At 41.3% G+C, this 17,579-nt stretch overlaps 1 protein-coding gene across 4 annotated transcripts in view; it reads right to left on the bottom strand.

Moving 5' to 3' along the window:
• gypc (glycophorin C (Gerbich blood group)) overlaps window positions 1–17,579 on the bottom strand; it is a 57,120-nt gene that overhangs the window by 14,490 nt on the left and 25,051 nt on the right. For 3 of the 4 annotated variants that reach the window (XM_036561927.1, XM_036561926.1, XM_036561925.1), the window contains one exon: window positions 202–234. The exons of the other annotated variant lie outside the window; for it this stretch is intronic. In XM_036561927.1, coding sequence (XP_036417820.1) covers window positions 202–234 — 33 coding nt within the window. The remainder of the gene's footprint in view (window positions 1–201; window positions 235–17,579) is intronic. 4 annotated transcript variants of the gene reach the window in all.

Here is a 17,579-nt window from a genome sequence, read left to right as displayed (position 1 = left end):
ATCATAAACAACACCAAACAGGCAGAGTTTTTGTAGATAAATGCATAAAACATCGCAGACTACATTTATTCCTATTGTTTTGAGGATAGTACAGCTTGCGGATCCGCTGAGTTTGGTCTCTGGGTTCTTGTTAAAGTGAATGATACACCAAGAGGAAGTGGAAGGCGAGTCCCCGACGTCTAGTACAAGCACAAAACTTACCAACAATGACTCCCTCAGTGGCTTGGCTTGTACCTGAGAAGACAGAAACACAAACACAGTGCTAGCTTAGTGACTTCAGCACTTCGAGGACAAAAGCAAGCGTTTTTCATTTCACACGCTTTTTGTTGTCCTTCGCGAGGCAAATGAGGCCTTCGACTGGGAAATGCTCGCGGCAGACGACGTGTAACTCGCGAGCGAAAGAAAGGATAAGACACCGCCTTGTGATTTAGATGAAAAATGTACTTTTGCTTGATGCTCGTTCTCTGCATCATTCACAAGATGTGTTCGGCTCAGGGGGATCACAGGTTTTGCTGGGCCTGTGTGATTATTTAATCACTTCATGCACTCATGTAATTTTAATGAAGAGAGGAACTTGGAAACTTTTGGCAAACAGTAAAAAGTATTTGAGGCCCCACAGCTGTACACTGCGTCATGATATACTGCACACTCCCTGTGCTCTTTATTAGAAACTCCCACCTTGTACTTCCACCTACCTTGTAGGTCCACTGTGTAGACTTTACAGACTGTCGCCAGTCTGTCGTCCTAGACTCAACCTTATCTGACTTGCAAATCAACTTGAACTCACCCTTAACAGACTCATGACTCGGACTGGCCCTTAACTGACTCACAACTTGATTCTAACTCACTCTTAACTGACTTGCGACTCAACCCAATCTCATCCTTATTTGTGCTGCAAGTAGACTTGGACTCATGTTTAACTGACTTGCATTAAACTTGGACTGGCTCTTTACTGACTCACAACTTAGAATGGCCCTTAACTGACTCGGGACTTAACTCAGACTTGCCCCCTAAGCTGTCTTGTAACTTGATTTGGTCTTGCCCTTAACTGACTTATGACTCAGACTCAGCCTTAACTGACTGGGGACTCAATTCAGACACACTCTTAACTGGTTTGCGACTCAACTCTGACTTGTCCTTATTTGACATACAAGTCAACTCAGACTGCCCCTCAACAGACTCACGACTCCATTCTGATCATTCTTAATTGACTTGTGACTCAACTTGGACTCACCCCTATCTGACTTGCAAGTCAACTCAGACTGGCCCTTATATGACTTGTGACTCGACTTGGACTCACCCTTATTTGACTCATTACTCAGACTCACACTTAACTGACTTACAACGTGAATCAGACTGGCCTCTGATTGACTTGCATCTCAACTTAGACTGGCCATTAACTAACACACGACTTCAGTTTAGAGTCACCCTTAACTGATTAATCACTCAACTTGGCCTTAATTGACTGTGGCATGCGCCCGCCCCCCCGGGCCCCGACGATGGTGGCTGCGAGAGCCAGCAGGAAGGCGGGACCCGAACACCCAGCGGCGACGAACCTCGGCGAAGATGGCAGGGAGAGAGCCGCGAGTGTGGAGGGGACGGAGCGCAAAGCCTGAGCTCCACCGAGTGACGGCAGCAGGAGGAGGACGACGATGACGATGGTGTCGGCCACACGAGGCACGAGTGAGTCCCGAGGTCTGCCACCCGAGCCCCGCCCCCTGGTACGCGGTGAGGCTGCTTCACTACACCTCACGTTCGACCCAGGCGGCCGTCATCGTCGGGGCCCGGGGGCGGGCGCATGCCACATTGACTTAATTGACTTAATTGAATTGGAGCCCTCAGCTGACTCGCAACTTGACTCAGACTCATCCCTTAACTGATTTGTGATACAGACTCACCCTTCACTGACTCATGACTCGACTCGGACTCGCCCTTAACTGACTCATGACTCGACTCATACTCACACCTAACTGACTCATGACTTGACTTGAGCTCACCTTTAACTGACTCGTGAGTCGACTCAGACTCATCCTTCACTGACTTATGACTCAACTTGACTCACCCTTAGTTGCCTCTTGACTCAGACTCAGAATTACTGCGTGCAGTAAATGTGGTGTTTAAAAGAGCACAACTTGAAAGCTTCAAAAGAAGAGCAACACCACTAATAAGGTGCACCAAGTTAGGGGTTTCTAATAAAGTGGCCAATGAGCACTTGTGGGCTGGCGGCTCGGGAACCAGCCTTATGACCGGAAGGTCGCTGGTTCAATCCCCTAAGCTGACGGGACATGACTAAATTGCCCTTGAGCAAGGAAGCTAGCTCCCCAACTGCTCCTCGGGCGCTGTGGACAGGGCTGCCCACCACTCTGGGCAAATGTGCTCACTGCCCCCTAGTGTGTGTGTGTGTGTGTTCACTAGTGTGTATGTGGGTGTTTCACTGCACAGATGTGTTAAATGCAGAGGAGAATTTCCCTGTTGTGGTTTTAATAAAGGGTAACTTAAACTTTAAACTTGTATATTTTTATTGTAAATAAATGAGTGGAGTACTGAAAGTCACTAGGACAATCAAACAGAAAAATGAGGCCTTTGGGTGATGAGAGCATTTCAACACTTGTGGTGCTGCATTACTCTAATGAGTTCACACATAACAGCAGTGACATTTCATTAGACATTTGGGGATCTAGAATAATTTACAGTTATGAAGAACTCAACATGAAATTTTATTACTGTTACCTAAAATGGATTCATAAGGCTGCTTTTGAATTGAAACATATTTCTCATTGCTGATTATTTAATGATGACATATGTTTAATCAAAGAAGTAATTCAAATTTCAGCAATATGTTCTTCTGTACTTTGAAAGAGCATGCAAAAAGTATGACAAGGTTTGGCAATATGGAAGAAGTGTATAAAAATATGAACAATATAAATACAAATACATAAGTATAAATCACAACACTTCACAATGCACAAAAGCACAATGTTGTCATATTGTCACAAAAGTTTTTTCTAAGGTTGACAAACAAGTTGAAATGGATAAATTTCATTATATTGAATCACTGAGATGTAAGTTATTCATGGTGGTTTGGTATAAAATGGTTCAGACCACCACACTATAACATTAGATTTTGCTGCATTTCTCATTGATTTAGAAAACATTGAGGCAACTCAACACGAAGAATGATCACCCAATGGTATACGTGATCAGATTAGTGTTTCTGCCAACAGACAGTCACTTTTTTCCCTTAAATTTCAAATATATAACTGTAATATACTCTGTATGTTCCTTTATTCCCAAGACTGGACTTGAAATGAAATTGTCCTTCAGCGTAGCATCAATTCTGGAATTAACGCCTGTTTAAAATGGTCTTGTGCTGCCTCTGGGGCCCTGGGAACGCACAGGCGCTCAGGAAGGCCCAAATCCCTGCTAAATTTGCCGAGCAAACACCAGGGAGCCTGTCTGGCCTGGAGGCATCCTCTCGTTAGCCTCGTTAGCGAGATCTGCTAGCTGCCGTGACACAGAGGAGGACATCTGTGCAGCTCAGTCAGATCTGAAGAACTGGGATTTTTTTTTTTCTCGAACTGCTGCTGTGGAGCCCAAAGGGTCCGGGCTGACAGCACATCCATGGCCAAAGGCTTTGGGATGCCAGGGAACATTAGAGCCACCAGCCCTCCATCCTTCTCCCTCTCGCTTTCGCACATTTTAGCCACCACACACTCACCCATGGGAAGAGCCAACCCAAGGGCGAGGCTTTTGCTTTCATCACCTTCCCAGAAGTGGAGCTAATCTCGCCCAGAGCCGGCTTTTTGAAGCGCGCTGGTAATTGTCTCCCGATAGGGAGGACCAGCAGATCTCGGAGCCAAAAACGAATTCCAGCTCCCTTCAGTACTTGGGCGGAGGAAAGCATGCGGGTTGATATTTGCTTGAATTAATGCTGATTTCCCTTTGCCGCCTTGCTGTGTGGTTTTCCACATTTTTCATTAGCCATACAACCTGTTTCATGCTCTCCACACTTCTGTCCCTCTCCCCAGCAGCCAATTTAACCTGGTCATGTGGCTAACATCAGATAGTCTGTAGAAATGGACAGTTGTGGCTGTGATCTTCGGTTCCTTGACTGTTCTAAGCCAAAGTTCAGGCTGCTGTGACTCCCTCAGCTTCTTTTCCTGACCGTATTCATTAGAAAACCATAGAATATCTCTTGGCCCCAGGGATCCATGTACCACCACTGTTGTTCTAAAGAACATTAGAATGTCCACTCGTATCATAGCCATAGCTTTGTGATGCTTTGTGACAGTCCTAAAAGTTCACTTTTTTAAAGATGTCAAATTTGATGACTTCCTGTCCTGTTGCTCAGAGCTCAAAGTTTAGTGGATGCCGCCCAAAGTATTCGTCCAGTACCACCATATTTCACAGTATGAAAACCCATGCTACTTTTGCTAAAGTCCATGTCTATAAAAAGCAAATGAAAAATTGTAAGTTGAGCATTGTTGATTGGTCATAACAGGCTCTCTTTATCTGATTTACATTTTATATTCTCTTTAACTGGGCTATATACTGCTTTCACCAAAAAAGGCAATGACTCTATAGTTTCTACGATATTTTATAATTTATATATGACAGGGTGGACACAACTTGTCATACGATGCTGGTTTTTCATTGCAAAATAAAAAGTGTTTAAGCTTGACGCAGATGTTTTTCTGGCTAGTCTGTAGTCTTTTAACTATGATGAATATTCAAAGAATTATAAGTCTTTTTTTTGAGGTCACAAAGGCATAGCATACTAATACTGGGCCTCATTCACCAACCATTCCTAAGAAGAAACTTCTTCTTAAACAAACTTGCACTTTACACAAAGATTCTGACAATTTACCAACGTTTTCTTATTGGGGATTTGTCCTTAGGTAAGAACAGAATCTACACACACTCAAAAGCACAGACGCGAACAATTTTGCAGTTCAAGAACACGTCATGAGTCTGACGTAGACCTTTTCTTGGGACCTTTCTCAAGAACAAATTTAAGGAAAAACATAAGAAGATAATGGTAAATAAGGCCCAATGAGCCTAGAGCAAAAGACCATCTGCAGTGCTCCATGGAGTAAACTAGATTCAAGGGCACAACACTGGTCATATGAAGGACGTTGGACACGCGCCTGGTGTGAGTCTAAACCCAATGACCCAGTGGAACCAGAATAACTCTATGTGCTGTATAATAGGTTTCATGATGTCCACACAAAGCCTACACTCATTATGCTGAATTGCAAGCCCATTACCATTACATGTGGGACTCCAATGAAGGTTCCATGTCACCTTGTCATGGGCATAAAGTAATAGGCTATGCGTAGGCCCACTGGCCATTGGAAGCATCATTAGTATTATCATTAGTAGTGCCATTGGTACATGTCATTAGCACAGCTGGCCAATATTATTATGATATAGTGGCAGCTTTAAATGCTCTTATATTTCATGTCGCAAAGTATTTACTCTAACAGTGATCATGACAACATGGAAATATTGCACATAGAAAGGTTTCGGAGTGAGGACAGATGATCTGTGGGGCTGCATCCTCAAGGTGACTCCCAGCTCTGAACCGTGGAGAGATATTAGCAGGAATCTTCACGACGTTCTTCTTGCTCATAATGCGTTTACTCTCTGTGTAATTGCAGCGTTGCCACCATTAATACAGTATCGATTTTGCACTTATCTCACCCCGACAGCATCACACGACTAAGAACGTGGTATATTACAGCAGAAATTACAGCGATTTTTAACAGCGTATGATCTGCCATGGTGGCTCAGTGGCCTCTCCTTTTCCGCTAAGAGGTTATCGTGCCTCTGGATATTGGCTGACCAAACGCCGATAGGTGTCTGAGGTCCTTGGGTGAAGTCTGAGGAGATGAAATGTCAGGAGAGGGCGTTATATTTCATGTTGAGATGGCTGGCCGGTGAATTAAGCACGCTTCCGACGTCCGTCAGCCGGGCACTCAGCTGTGGCCCATTGCCTGCGTTAAACTGAGGGTGAAAACAGCCACTAAACGCCCCGCTAAGCCCCCTCTCTCACTCTTATGCTCACTCTCGCTGTCTCTCCTAGGCCAATCGTTTATTATTTAACACACTGAGGGTCCCTCGAAAAAAGCATTCGGAAAGAAAATGGACAGACATGAGTGCACTCAGAAAACAGAACGTGTTGTTGAAACGTGCCAGCCTCCCGAGGTGTTACTGTTTTGCTGTCTTTGCTGGAGTTGCTTTGTGATGGCATGTGGACTGATGACTGTCTGTTTTGTCATATTTGGAAAATGATACAGTAGTTGTGGAACCAGCCATCTGATTGTACAGTACTGTGCGAAAGTCAAAGACCACCCTTCATTTATTCTGTCAAAAAGGCAATTAAGTACAATTTGTTCGTTTTCCATCAGGAAAAATAAGAAAACATTTAAGTTTAGTTAATCCACACAGAAGCCTCATAAATTAATATAATATCATTTTTTCAGTATTTAGTGTGTCCACTCTTTATCTTTATTACAGCTTCCATTCTTTTAAAGAGACTCACTTTCAGTTTCTCAAAGAAATCTGCAGCCACACCTCCAAAGTTCAGTCTAAGAAGGTGGTTTAGCATTTTCTGCTTCTCATCATCCAAGTAATCCAAACACATTCAGTGATGTTGAGGTCTGGACTCGGTGGTGGTCAGTCCTTTGTTCTAAGAACACCAGCTGCTTCTTTGTTTGATGTGTCTGTTTCCTTTTCTCAGTAAGAGCTTCTTAACAGCTACACATCTTTTCAGGCTCACAGTGTTGAGCTGTCTTCTCAAAGTGCAAGGATGGACAGTTATTGGATGGAATAGAAATTATGCTTCAAAGTTGCTTCTAAGACCAACATAAATAGTAGAGTTGATGCCTATGTATGAATTTGTTTAAATACAACTAATCAATCAATCAGATTTTTTAAAAGTACTTTTCATGTAGAAAATTAGCAAATTGGAAAATGCTGAAACACAATCATACTGTCATAATAGTACTAGTTTCATAATAGCCTGGTAGCCTGGCAAAAAATGATCCACCGTCATGACACAGAAAACGCAGGGTTAGATTGAACTGCACATAAAGTTAGCTGGCTAAGCAAGAATCCCTGCTTTATGAGACCCCTGGTGGAAAGTAGCGAATACAAGTAAAAACCCCTCTATGAAAAGGTGTCCAAACTTTTGCCTGATACTATATATAACAAAGCACATTATAGCTCCCTCATTGACTTTGGTAATGTAGGTGACATCATTCTGAAAATCTCCCCAAACATTTAGCTTATAACTTTTTAAATATATTTAAATTATACATGTGGAGACTATGCTGTAAGCCTTAACTCTCCGCAATACAAATCTTGCGATCAGGGTTATTTTATTTCATAATTTTTTTATAGATTACACACAAAGCAGGGCAAAAACACAGTTGACTGTCCAGACTCTTTCATTTCGTACCTCAGAGTCATTGTATAGTGCAATGAATGCAACTGCTTTATTATTTTGTTAGCGAATCTGTCTTTTGTTCATATACTCTCAATAAAGTATGCACGAACTAATAGGGAACGATGGGTCGAGGGGCCCTGATTACCAGCAAATGTCGCTCACTTGCAAACATATGATGAAATGGCACGTCATTATCAAAGTCCGAGGTCATCTGACAGTGCCCTTGTAGTGCCGTCTTAAATGGAACATGCTAAACCCACGGAGCACCCCCCTCCCATTCAGCGTAAGCAGAGCAGAACCTCACCGAATGGCAAGAGAAGGTACTTGACAGTCCCACTAGATGAAGCCATTGCTAATGACTATAATGGAAATAGATGATAGCCTTTGGGGGGAGGGGGGGCTCGGATTCTAATAAAGCTCTAACCATCCACGCAAATGTTCAGGCACAGTTAATCAACACATTTTAATTAGGTACATTTTTCATTGCCACGCTGCTGCCTGGCTCTTCAGAGTCAGAGAAAGGGGCAAGAGTCCTCCTGCTGCGTTATTGTGTACAGAAAAGTGACAGAGATATGCCGGATTTGCAAAAGAGAGGTTTCATTCAAATGACAGTTTGAAAGATGCTTCATTTGAGCCCCCTTGAGAAAATACAGCCTAAACGTTTTGCAGTGCCAATTACAGTAGATCCATACAGGGCCAAAGAGAAAATATCGAGCAACCAGTTATTTACTACTGTTGCAATGAGAAGTTCCACTTCAAGAGTGGCCAGACAATGGCCTCTTGTGAAATTGTGAAAACGCCCACTGTAAATCCATCAGCTATTGGTGCAAGACTGTCTTACAGGCTGGATTCCTGTATACTACAGAGGTTTTACGGGCCTTTATTTACCCCGCCCCCTCCCCAACCAACCATTTTTACTATCGCCATTTTCTATCAAACCTGAAAGAAGCAGCCGTTGTATTTCTCACAGCTGCCAATGTGACTGCAGAAACGATCCTATCAGAAAATTGGTGCTCGAGGGAGCTTGTGTCAAGGCCAGAGGACGTTGGCCAGGCTATCCATGTGCTAGGACAGGCATGGCGTAGCGATTTTTTACACTGTTGTGAAATACGTGGAACATGTGCTGCTGTAGACACACAAATATTTCACTGTCTGATTCATCAGCTGTTTACAGTGGGATTTAGGACTTCTGATGACAAGGATGGCCACTGCAAAAGCTTGATTCTGCGGTCAGTGAATTCATTTTTGGTGTTTATTTGGAGAAATGCCTCGGATTATTGTCCTGTTGGATGAACAATGACCCAGTCTTAGGGTAGTGGCAAGAGCAGACAGATTTTGATGTAACATCTCCTGGAATTGGTTCTAGGACAGGTGTTGTTTTTATATACACATGAAGAACATGGAATGTGCACTGTTAAGGCCACGTTCACTGATTCTTCAGTTATTCCTCCTGTTAGACAGATTTCCTTCATGAAACTCTAACAAGGAAAGAGGAGAAGTGCTCAACTGATCAGGTGGCGATCAAGTGCTTTATTTCTTTGTAATTTACTTCCAAGCTTCCTCTTCAACTAATCTCCTGACATCTACCCTCTACCAAGTCTCCAAACCAACTGATAGACAATTTAAGTTCTTTAACTAAAGCAGGAATGTGCACAGTTACTTGATTAGTTGTGCATTCATTATGTTTAATTATGGGCAATGGTAGAAAATAAACAGGCCAACAATTCTGTAAAAAAAAAAGAACAATCTAACTTGCTTGCTTACAAAGATGAAAATCTAGTTTGTTTTCAGTTTTGTAAATCATACCATCTAAATATATAGCGTTATTGAAGAAAAGAATGCATAGTTCAAGTAATGGACCTCCTCAAAAGCAAGTGGAAATCACTTTCATGGCTACTGCGAAAAGGACGTTGACAGTTTTGCTTGTATATGCAAGCAAGTATGTATATTTTATTACATTTTGCTACTACAAAACACAAATGCCTTAATATATGCACATTTACAAGGACACATTGTTAAAGAGGTGACTAAGAAGGCAGAAATAGCTTGCCTTTGTCACTAACCAGCTACTCTACTCTACCCTTAGCTAGACCCAGAAACAGTGACAACAGAAAAGATAGGAGAAAAGATCTTGCATAGAAGATGACACAATTTGTTCAGCATTCAGCATTGCACTGGTTAACTCTAGTGTTAGCTAGCTCATCCGAAGAGGCAGCCACTGTTACTTATGCAACACAAAAATCCTACAGATGTCCTTTGGCTATTGTTTAATAATAAAACATGTTTTCTTATGTGTACCTCTGTGTACTGCAAACTTTGTGTGTTGACAGAGTTTTTAGCCTCTTATCACATGCTGTCACCTACAGCCCTTAGTTAATTTCAGCCAAAGTTGCTTTTTCCTTCCCTGTGAATATGTTATCCTTACCTTGAATAGTAAAATAAACCAGAATGCATGTCCCTAAATTAAAGTTGTACTTGTATGTAGTTTTCTCAGCTTTATAAGCTCAGCTGAAATGAAGGAGCTGGTGAATAGTCATCCTTCATTAATACTTAAGATATTTTAGAACAGACAGTGGTACTGCAGAAAGGTGCCTCAGATGTCTATAGAGATCTTCTACAACATTCCTTCTCTGCTTTGCACAAATTATCTCAGACTTTAAAACATCTGTGCATATTGAAGCACTGCACCAATGCTGGTGCCAACTACTAACCCTGGGAGTAAAACGGGCCAAATATGTGTAGGAAGTCATGATGTTTCATTTTAATTAGGATATAACCCAGTTTTTTAAGCATCAACCAAATCTGGGGCAGATATCAGCAATGAAATACGCTGTGCGTTAATTCTGAATGCAGTGAAGTGGTGTGGATCATGTTTCTGCATCATATGAAATTTTCGCTAACTAGATTAACTACTCCAGCTGATGTTAGTTAGTTTGTTTTTTCACCCCTGCAAATATCTGTAACAGTAATTCAAATAGCAAAATTACCCAAAATGCATTTCACTGAATAAAAGATGCACTCGCATCTAGTTTTTTTTCATTTTCATAAGCTCAGATGAAGTGAAGGAACTGGTGAATCTGCATTAATAGTGAAGGCCTTTTAGAACAGACCACGGTACACTAATTCTCTGCCTGCAAAGACTTTGCGCAAATGAGTTCAGACTTTAAAACACATATGCATAATGAAACACTGCACCAACATTGTGCCAACTACTGACCCTGGGAGGAAACTGGCCAAAGGTAAGCAATGACATTTCATTTCAATTAGGATACAACCCAGTTTTCAAGCACCAACCAAATCTGGTGCGAACATCAGAAATGAAATATGCTGTCTGTTGATTCTGAATGCACTGGATCACGCTATTGCATCGGTTTACATCATACGACATAGAAAAGAGCTCGTAAAGCCTCTGCAGCAACCTCCGACTGCCCCAAATAGGGCAGCTAGGGGAAAGCTTTTTAAATGCGGCACAACTGCACAGGTGCAAAGTGTGTGTTGTGGCCAAAGATGTCAGCGGTGATTATGACTATGAATTCTCAGCTGCAGGGGAGGAGGGGGGGTCAAGATGGAGTGCTAGCTGAGAGGTGGAACAGGAAAGAAAAAAAAAAAGAGAGATAACAGCTCTTACAACCTCACCTTATTTCTCTCCGAGACAAATTAATAGAGGGCTGAAAGAGGAAGCAGAGATGGGATGAGAGCAGGGACTCGTAGAGTGAGATTTTGCCAGGCATGGGGGGAGGAAAGACAGACAAAGTGGTGCTTGGAAGGAAAGGATACTCTGTTATGAGAAGGAGGGAGGGAGTGGAGTGGGGAAGAGGGAGAGAGATATCTCCGGCTGGGGCCAGATAGAGGCCACACCTTGGCTGTTTCTTGTTTATAGGGGGAGAGAGCAGTAATAACACGTGCAACCCCTCCTTTCACTGCGCCATCTCATTACACAGCATCCCAGCTATGTGGCAGCCCAACCCTTCTTCACTGATCTATCCTCCTACACTCTGCTCTCTGCTTCTCTCACTGGCCTTATTAGGAGAAAAATTATATTCTTCAGTGTAGGGGTGACAAAAGTAAGGCGCCACAATACTTGATGTTCGCAACATGCAATATGTATCACTATAATTCAACAGAAATATCTGCATAGTACAAAGTCATTCAGTGAAATGGTTCATTGTAGAGATTTCTTTACATTGGTGGTGATAGGAACCAGGGGTCACCATGTCTACAACACAAATATAGCCATTTTATTTAAAACCACCAATGAACCTACACATATCTTCTGAGTTTGTGTTTGTTGATGATAAATAGTGGTAAATCTGAAAAAAAATATTTCTTTGGGGTCTTTTTAGCCTTATAATGCTTTACATGTACCTCTCTGTCCAGCATGTATAAAAAAAAAAAACACATTTTATATCAAAACCTTATTGAAAAAAAATGTCTCAGGCATTAGGCAGCCTATTTGTGTTGGATTGATTTAGAAATTTCACGCTCAGTTTGTTCCCTTCGTTCCCACCAACATTTAGCCCACAGTTTCCCATGGCTGTCCTCACATGTTGTTGTTATGCAGTCACATTTGGCCCTGCGAGACTATGACCTCACTAGCATGCTAGTGTTAATTCTTTTATCTTAAATGTTAAATTAATGTATTTGCAGTTGTCAATAAAACCTAAAATATAAAATATGCCATATCTCTTGTCCAAGCCACATTTTATGTTTTACTTTTATGTTAAATTCACCAAATAAACAGTGACTTCACTTTGAAATGTGCAGAAGTGTGTTCTCTGTAGAAGACATATTAACTTATTTTCACTTAACCTTTTAACTGTTGCCCCATTTTTGCCTTAAATATTAAATGGCATACCCAAAGTAAAAGGAGCACTGTTCCTACATAATTTGGGCTACAATCATGATATTGGTCTCATTAGAAAGTTAACGCTCCTAAGTTTTTTTCTCCCAACTCTCAGAATAATTGTATGAATTACTGACACAGGCTAGAAAGGAGTTTATTTCCACCTGACTCATAGATCTCTAAACTGATCTCTGTCTCTTGCTGTGTATCAAGGACATATATTTTGAATTATGAAGTGTCTGTGGACATAGGCAAGGCTTTGAAGGTAAGGACCTACAGATTTGCTAGCGTTTGCTCATTCGGTCCTTATGTTGCAAATGAGACGATAGTTACTGCTGTTTTGTATTGATGGATCATAAAATTGTTTATGGGAATTTAACCCTGACATTTCAAGATTTCTAACGGTGTATTGCAATATTGGATTGTTGGACGATTTGGTGCATTAAAATGATTTATAAAAACAGTGAATGCTTCAGCGGAAGTGTGCTGGTACTGATATAGTGATCTAATAAAAGGTCAAAAAAGTCAACAAAACATGAAACTTGACAAGGATCCCCAAACTTTTCCTCAAGATTTACTTTAATAAAAATCCCCGGCCTCCACACACTGACCTGTTTATGATCTCCACCTACCAACAATTACAGGCTGTAGCCCATTTGTCAGGCAAAATTTGTCTGCTGCTCTCTATCCTGTTCATCACTGGTCAGTTTCTGACCACAAAACTGTTGTTGACCAGACCAGATATTTTGGGTGGCGGAGCATTCTCAACACAGCTCACTGCAAGGTTGAGAGTGTGGACAGCGCCCCCCAAAAATATCCAGCTAAGAGTGCCTCTGTGGTCAGAAACTGACCATTGATGAAGGGCTGGAGGATGGCTGACAAACTTTACAGATCACCTTTAACTGCACACCAGCAAGGCAACCACACAAAGTAAGGGGTTTCTAATAAATTGGTCAGTGGGTGTAAACTTCCACTATGGCCTACCAAGATTTAATAGATGATACTTAAAAGCTAATTTAATTGAACACACTTTGAAAAACAGAAACGTTAAAGGGCATCACAACACAATTAGCAGAAGCTCTTCATTTCCATATATCAGTCTTAACCTCAGTTCTCCACTTGATGCTGTTGACCCTCCGGTGAACCGTTGCCATTTGGCCTCGCATAATTACATGCGTCCCACACTCAGCAAGGGACATCCCTTTTAGCAGTAACAAAAAAATGAATCTGAATTACCGCTGCAGAAGAGATGGCTCCATCCGTCATTGTGCTACATCACACAATACCTTGTGTTGTAATCAAAGCACCAGGCCCTCGATTATGATCCTCATTCCTTTAGATGCTGCGTGCCCTCATCAAGGTCATTCCATAATCACAAGGAACTAGACATTTAATCTCCCAGGGTGGTGAAAGTGCAAGGAACGGATTAGGAAATCACTGGGAAATAGGTACGAAAAGGAAATTGCAAATGACCCGTGGGTCACCTGGCCATAGATACAGTTATTCAGTGACCTAGAAATCAGATTACTGTGCAGAGGGAGAGGAAAAAAATCAAATTGAGGAATAGAGCCAGAGGGGGATACCATGTACCTGTGAAGATAAAGATTCATATCGCAAGAGATACCTGAAGGAATTGCAGGACAGGTGCAAGAAAAAGCTCTCGAAGTTTCGGCACCCAGCTGTCAATGCAAACAAATGGTATTGTTTGGTCTAGACTTTTGCATACATGCATTATTCTTTAAATGACCAATGCCGCTCCTTGATCCTGTGCTATGTTTCAAAGCAATGTCTTAAACTTGCATGGTAGCTTCAAGATTTGACACTCAGTTTCCCCTACTACCCAGTTTTGTTGTCGCCAATACAGTTACTTTTTCACATTTTATAAGAATACTTTTTTTTAAAGAGGCTTCTTTACAAAAACGGAAGATTCTACTAAAGCCTGAGTAGACTGATAAATTAAGGTGATAATCAGTTATTAATCTCAGTGTTACTGAGCTCTGCTAAAGCCTGTGTAGACTGATAAATCAATATGATCAGCATTTATTAATCTCAGCGTTACTGAGCTCTGCTAAAGTCTGAGTAGACTGATAAATCAATGTGACGATCAGTTATTAATCTCAGTGTTACTGAGCTCTGCTAAAGTCTGAGTAGACTGATAAATCAATGTGGTGATCAATTATTAATCTCAGTGTTACTGAGCACTGCTTAAGCCTGAGTAGACCGATAAATCAATGTGATGATCAGTTATTAATCTCAGTGTTACTGAGCTCTGCTAAAGTCTGAGTAGACTGATAAATCAATGTGATGATCAGTTATTAATCTCAGTGTTACTGAGCTCTGCTAAAGCCTGAGTAGACTGATAAATCAATGTGATGATCAATTATTAATCTCAGTGTTACTGAGCTCTGCTAAAGCCAGTGTGGTTCTTGATTTGTGCAGGTATGGTGGCTCAGAAAGCCTAACAAAATAAAAAACGAGCTCCAAATGCAGAAAACACATTCATCAAAATGGCAACATATGCACTGCATTTTACCAATGCACTGCAAAATAATACAATGACTTTCATCAAAATGACGACACCAGCACTACATTTTACAAACTCTCTGCAAATACAGAAAACACAAGCAACTTCAGAAACACTGCAGAGTCAGTGACAACACAACAAAATCTTTCACTTAAGTACACTCAAAGAGGATGGAGCCATTCAAACTTGCTACAGTAAAGTAACTTGCATAGATAAAATCACTGTAATCTTAAGCTAATCAGCTTTACATGTTATTAATTGGAAATCACACCGCTGCTTAATTTATAGTCAAATTCGCAAGATTTTGTTCTGCTTTACAAGAAAACAACATTTGAAACATTTGAACAGCCTGTTTAATTGTAAGGGATAAAGAGAGATTAGAAAGTGGTCAAATAAAGCTGAATTGGGACTGTTTTGGGTAAAGAAAACCAAACAATTGGCATAAAGGGACCTCTGGAGAAAATAAAATAAAGTAAAATGTTGGACATGGCCCATTTAAGGCAAGTTTTTTGGTGAACAAAAAGTTGCCCTTTGTTCTGACAGTGTAAGTCTCCCAATATCACATGATGCTACCAAGCTGGGAGTTGAGGGCTATTATCTTTTCGAGCTGCAGCTAACGCAATGTAATTGGACAGTTCAACACAACTTGGAGGAGAATGTTAACTGCCAATTCTGTTATGTCAGTTTACAGATGCTAGAATTGCTACTTAGGAACATCCTGACACATGTTTAAGCTTAACTGTGAGTAAGTTCTGTCAACCCCTATGAAGCATCTCTTCATTTAATTAATGTCGGCCTGAATTAAAAAAAATTGTATGTGAAATAATGTCCCACCTAATTAAATAATCACACAACAAAAAGAGGGCCATCATTAATCATCCTATAAAAAGAGGATAAAGTTGGGAATAACCAGAAGCGAGATAACCCTTCCAAGAATGAGGTGAGGGTTCTTTCGGACCACTTTAGGCCTCATTTTCCTGAAGTAGGCCAGTTGGTAGCTTAAAATAGGGTGTGATTTTTGTTTAGAGCAAAGTTAATTCTCCAAACTCACAAAATTTCTCTTCCATTTCCAGCCCCAAGATTTCTCAGCAACTGTCCAAATCTGCAAATAGAAACGAGACAATGCTATCTGCTGTGTGCTGACGTCTGTCCCTGACTCCTCAGGTTCGAGTGTTTGGGTTCAGGGTTGTGTGTGGGTTCGCTCACGAGGTTTCAGAGTGTTTCAAACGCTCTCCGTGGACGCGCACACATGTTTCATCACTCGCTCGGCCCGTGGGGCCAGTACTGGGCTGGAAAGACGCTTACAAACACATCTTTCCCCTTAGCCCTTCTTCTTTCCCTCTGCTTTCCACAGTTGATTTCCTCAGACAATGCACTCCTTCACTCGTCCCCCTCCTCCTCCTCCCTCCATCCCTCTCTCTCTGCTGCCTGAGGTCACATCTGGTTGGGAATTTGAAGCCGGAGTGGAAACTCGCTCCTATCTCTCTCAGCCATATGTCCTACGTCCAGCCTCGGCAGAGCTGTCACCCTTCTATTTCTTTTTTTCTTTCTTCCTCTCGCTCTAATTCAGATCGAGGGTCTGGAAGGACTGCATGAAAAGAGGTTTTTCTGCCATTAGATCTTATGATGAGGTCAGGTGACTGCCTGGCCCGCTGAGCCTGATGAGTCCCATGTCTCGCGCTGTCCACTGGTGAAGAAAATTCCCTTAAAAGGCACACACCCTGCACTTTTCTTATATTTTATTCCCCCCCGAGGTCTGCTTATGACATTTGACTTTGTTATGTAACAAAAACAGTCATTCATTTTTGCATAACCTTTTTCTAAATAGGCTGTTTTTGTTAATGTGCACACTTACATATGGCATTTTCTGCAGATTTTGGTGGCCAATTTCTATTTATTTGCTTAGATAATGGAAAGAAAAAAAAAACTAAATATGAAATATGCCACACTTAATATGTTAAATTCAGCAGATAAACTGTAATTGTGCATTAAAGTGTGATCTGTATTACTTATTTACACTTAGAAAATCAACAAAACATGTACATTTGGCCAGTGATGCCCAAACGTCTGCAGACAACTGTATGTAAATCATATCTGTTCTGATTGGCTGCCTCATTCAAAAAGAAGTGCTGACTGTTACATTCCTTATCACTTCAACATCATTATGTGGAGCTAAATTGACTGAATAGGTGGATATATGTATGTTGGTTTTTGTGACATCACAAAGTGGGCTGTTTTAGTACACTCTCAGAAATAAAGGTACTAAACTGTCACTGGGGCAGTACCCCTCTAGTCACTGGGGTGGTACCCTCAAGGGTACATCTCAGTACCTTTAATCAGGGAACATAATTGTACCATAAACCACTGTAATTATATTTTCTATGTTGTATTGACTCCACACACCCCGTCTCATCTCCAGGGTTTTTATTTTATTGTTCTGTTTTAAAACATCAGGGTATGAAAAGGTACAAATATGTACTTTTTACCTGGAAAAACTTACTTTAGGTTCACAATTGGACCTTAAAACCACTGCTGTACATTTACATTGTTTGTACCTTGATGAACGAAAAACCTACCTGCACAGTACTTTTATTTCTAGTGTCCAGTGATGACACAATAGTCTCTAGAATGAGATTTTCCAGTTCAGATTAGTTTTTGGGATGTAAGCACAGAAGGAAGCTGTAATCTTACTACTAGGAAGCCGAATATTAAATGTATAAACTTCTAAACGTCGTTACAAAGAAGAGAATGGATCACTCACA

This window comes from Colossoma macropomum, unplaced genomic scaffold, assembly GCF_904425465.1.
Source record: "Colossoma macropomum unplaced genomic scaffold, Colossoma_macropomum, whole genome shotgun sequence".
In the NCBI taxonomy this organism is placed as follows: Eukaryota; Metazoa; Chordata; class Actinopteri; order Characiformes; family Serrasalmidae; genus Colossoma; species Colossoma macropomum.
The sequence above is the reverse complement of the archived record's forward strand: the minus strand, read 5'-3'. Positions and strand labels throughout refer to the sequence as shown.